The sequence below is a fragment of the Priapulus caudatus genome, unplaced genomic scaffold (assembly GCF_000485595.1).
Source record: "Priapulus caudatus unplaced genomic scaffold, Priapulus_caudatus-5.0.1 Scaffold621, whole genome shotgun sequence".
Taxonomy (NCBI): Eukaryota; Metazoa; Priapulida; class Priapulimorpha; order Priapulimorphida; family Priapulidae; genus Priapulus; species Priapulus caudatus.
In genome coordinates this window covers 107,549-111,032 of record NW_014577682.1, presented here as the reverse complement: position 1 = coordinate 111,032, position 3,484 = coordinate 107,549, and the positions used below count along the sequence as shown (strand labels likewise).

Below are 3,484 nucleotides of genomic sequence, written 5' to 3'. Positions count from 1 at the left end.
GTTATACGAGGTGGAAGCAGTTTCATCAGCTAGGGAATTTTATATATGGGCATGTGGCTCCCGCAGGCACAGGCGATCCAAATCTGCTCTGACACTATCAGCCTTCGATCCCTTTCATCCCAACTCTATCTCAACGACTCGTGCAAGCAATTTTCGCAAATGTGCCGACTGCCGACTCCATGTGCAGCTGCAGCGGGGTCGCCACCAACGAGTGACAAACGCTCTCGCTGTCCACCCCTCGAGCTAACCGTGACGAGCACATTTATGCCCGATTCCTCACCATGTAATTATGTGCGTACACCGGTCTCTGGCTTCGCGCCAGTACTCGGAGGCGTGCCCGGCCTAGCTCTAGAACTATAGCCCTTAATTCGCTCTGCCACGGGCGCGTGGCAGAGGCAAGGGCTATATAGCTTTAGAGCTATAGGCCCGTGGCAGAGGCAAGGGCTATAGTTCTAGAGCTATGTCGGCGTCGCATCGTGAACACAGGCACTTGGACTTGGAGCGTTTCAATAAAATATAATGCTAAATAAATACGAAATCTATTTACTACCAGTCTTAATGTTTCTCTACTCTCTTTCGCCTATTATTATTTCCTGCATTTGCAGGAAATTGTTGGCAATAATAGGCGAAAGAGAGTAGAGAAACATTAAGACTTTGGTAGTAAATAGATTTCGTATTTATTTAGCATTATATTTTACTGAAACGCTCAAAGTGCCCGTGATCGTGAGCACTGTATTCGCGCGAGCTGCACGAAGAAGCTGACAGCGAGGGCATCAATTTTACAGCTCGCGTGAAGAAAACAATCAATCCGCGAGTGGGGTTTTTTTTCGCGACGAGGCAAAAAATATCGTGCGATATCAAGTTCAACGCGTGTCAGCTCTTCAAAAAAGTCATCGGTACTGTAGTCGCTGGTACGGAACGCTGATCCAGGGCAAACGCAGGAACAGGTGGCATGCGCTGGGAAACGCAATAATACATGAATAAGGCATGAAATAGCATTTCCGCACGCGAGGTCCTGAGGGAACTTTACATACATGTACGTTGCATCCCACGACGCGCGCACGCGTAAACGGCACATGTACAAGTTAGTAGTTACATGACACGGTTACTAGAGTACATGTCACCTGTTAGCACGACAACAAGGGAAAACCTGCCACCAATTGACAGCACGTCAGTCGGAACGATGTTAGATGTCATGTCGAGTCAGTAATAAAAAAAGAAAGCAGGATTTGTTGTAAATTGTAAATTCTGGAGACAGACACAACTCATATAGAGCAGCTATAGAGCATCAAGATAAGAATATAGACGCGGAATACGAGGAGAATTCCTTGCGCGGGTCGTAAAGCAGACGCGAACAACCACAATACGATGATGTATGTATAAACAACTGGTGAAGCGAGAGGGGAACTGATACGCCCGAGCGCGCTAGCAGCTAGGACCAAAACTCAAACCAGCTTGCTTACGACATGATCGGCTGAAGAAACGCAGACGTGCGCGCGCTCGCACACACTGCCCCCCGCCTGACAAGATACACCCACAGGGGCTTCACAGCTTCGCAAAAATGCGCGTATATTTGGGCCGGGTGCACACGTTTTTGTCGAAGCGCAGGAATTCGACAAAGGCGCTCTCGCGCAGCCTCGTTTTTCCCCGTTCGTCCACGCCGCTTCGCGCGAGTTAATTTTAGTCTTTGCAAATGGCTTCTTTGGAAAAATCCCAGTTCTGCCGAGTACAGCATCGCTGTGCCGCCCGCGCCGCGCTTACGTCCGACGTCTTGCCCCTCAACAGACGGAAATCATAATGGGAGGCAAGAATGAGCGCAGGAATCGCTGCCAGGCAGCGCAAAGGTTCACGGAGACAAAATTTCTCCCCGTAACTGTTGGGTTGGAACGAGAACGGCATGTGCTAGTTAACTTTAATATCTATGAGCTCAGTAAACTAATCGCTCTCTGTGGTTACGAAGCTAATCTTCAAGTCGCTCCGCGCGTCTGTCAGAAACCAATGCAGTCTGCACCATGTTCACAGAAACCTTCACTAGACAGGCTGCTAATATATACACAGCAGGTGGTGTAGGGGGCAGAGGAATGCACACCCTCATTAGCTCCTCACCTAGCCTGGGTGGGAAGCCTGGTAAATTCTGTCTCGTGTGCTCCCAGGCTGTATGTGAAAGCTGTAGAGTTTGAAGAGTTTTAACATACGTCTCCTAGAGATCTTAAAACTATATGAAAATATTTTGCGCCGATATCTCAAAGAACGATGCCAAAAATCATTGAATCGTGCATTACGTAATGCATCATTGACTAGTCTATTCTGATACTGTGTAAATTAAACTCACCCGCTCCATTTCAACGAAGTCTTCATCGAGCTTTGTGGCTTCTGCTCCCCCTATCTTCTCGCTCATATACTGGAAGACATTAAATCACCATTCGTCAGATGAAGTACAGCACTCACGCATCTACGAGCTTATCGCTATAAATACATTTCGATATAAATAATATTCAATATTATGAACAGATGTACAGATCTAATTAAAAGCTAATCATGGCCAGAAGCTGAAATAGATAAACAACAATAAAATTATACAGCTTTACTGCATATCAATCGGGATTCATACGTCTCCAACATTGCATTTCCTGGTTGTATTAATTCTCGGCTATATCTAATCTTGACATGCAGTATAATATTTGACATTTCGGCATAACCGGCTTTGAAATTCCTCGCAATAGCGATATGGAACTGGCACAGATTATTTGTATAGAATTTTGTGGATGGATGAGCACGAAGGGGGCATCAGGGGCATTGATGGTAATCTTATGTACACCAACACATGACACAACTACACAATCTCTGCCAATGAGGAGCTTAATTACAAGGTCATGTTTTCACAATATTAATGTACCACTGTTAAATAAATAAATCCATGAATAAATAATAAATAACAACGTATTTAGTAATTGGCTACTCGTCAGATGTGCCCCCCCCCCACATGACCCTTCTTTGACTTTAAAACACATGTATAATATGAAACCATAAAGTGATAATGTTGGTTGAAATTTATGACATAATGATTGTGAGGAAAACCACACGCACGCACGCACGCACGCACGCACGCACGCACACACACACACACACACGCACGCACGCACACACACACACACACACACACACTCGCATGGCACGTGCATCTGTAGCCACACATCTGAAGTGAGACAGTTCAATAACCTACATGTGCACATAGGTGTAATAGTTACAGACTGAGGCTCTCTGTGACATACATGATGTAGGTACAGACACCGCAATCTCCAGGCAAGATGAGTGTGCCGATTGCCAACTAGTGCTTAGATTTACCACACCATGACCCTAACACCGTCAACTGATTTCCTCATATAACCACCTTAATCCTTAAAACCTGCTTACAAATTCGCCATTTTAACTCAATTTCTGACTATTAATCCATCAGAGGCACCCTTACCTTAATCCTATCTAT

The 3,484-nt window shown here is 45.5% G+C and overlaps 1 protein-coding gene across 2 annotated transcripts in view; it reads right to left on the bottom strand.

Annotated features, from left to right (window-relative positions):
* LOC106812216 (endophilin-A3-like) overlaps nucleotides 1–3,484 on the bottom strand; it is a 19,916-nt gene that overhangs the window by 12,299 nt on the left and 4,133 nt on the right. For both annotated transcript variants that reach the window (XM_014816046.1, XM_014816045.1), the window contains exon 2: nucleotides 2,333–2,401. In XM_014816046.1, the coding sequence (XP_014671532.1) occupies nucleotides 2,333–2,401 (69 nt within the window). The remainder of the gene's footprint in view (nucleotides 1–2,332; nucleotides 2,402–3,484) is intronic.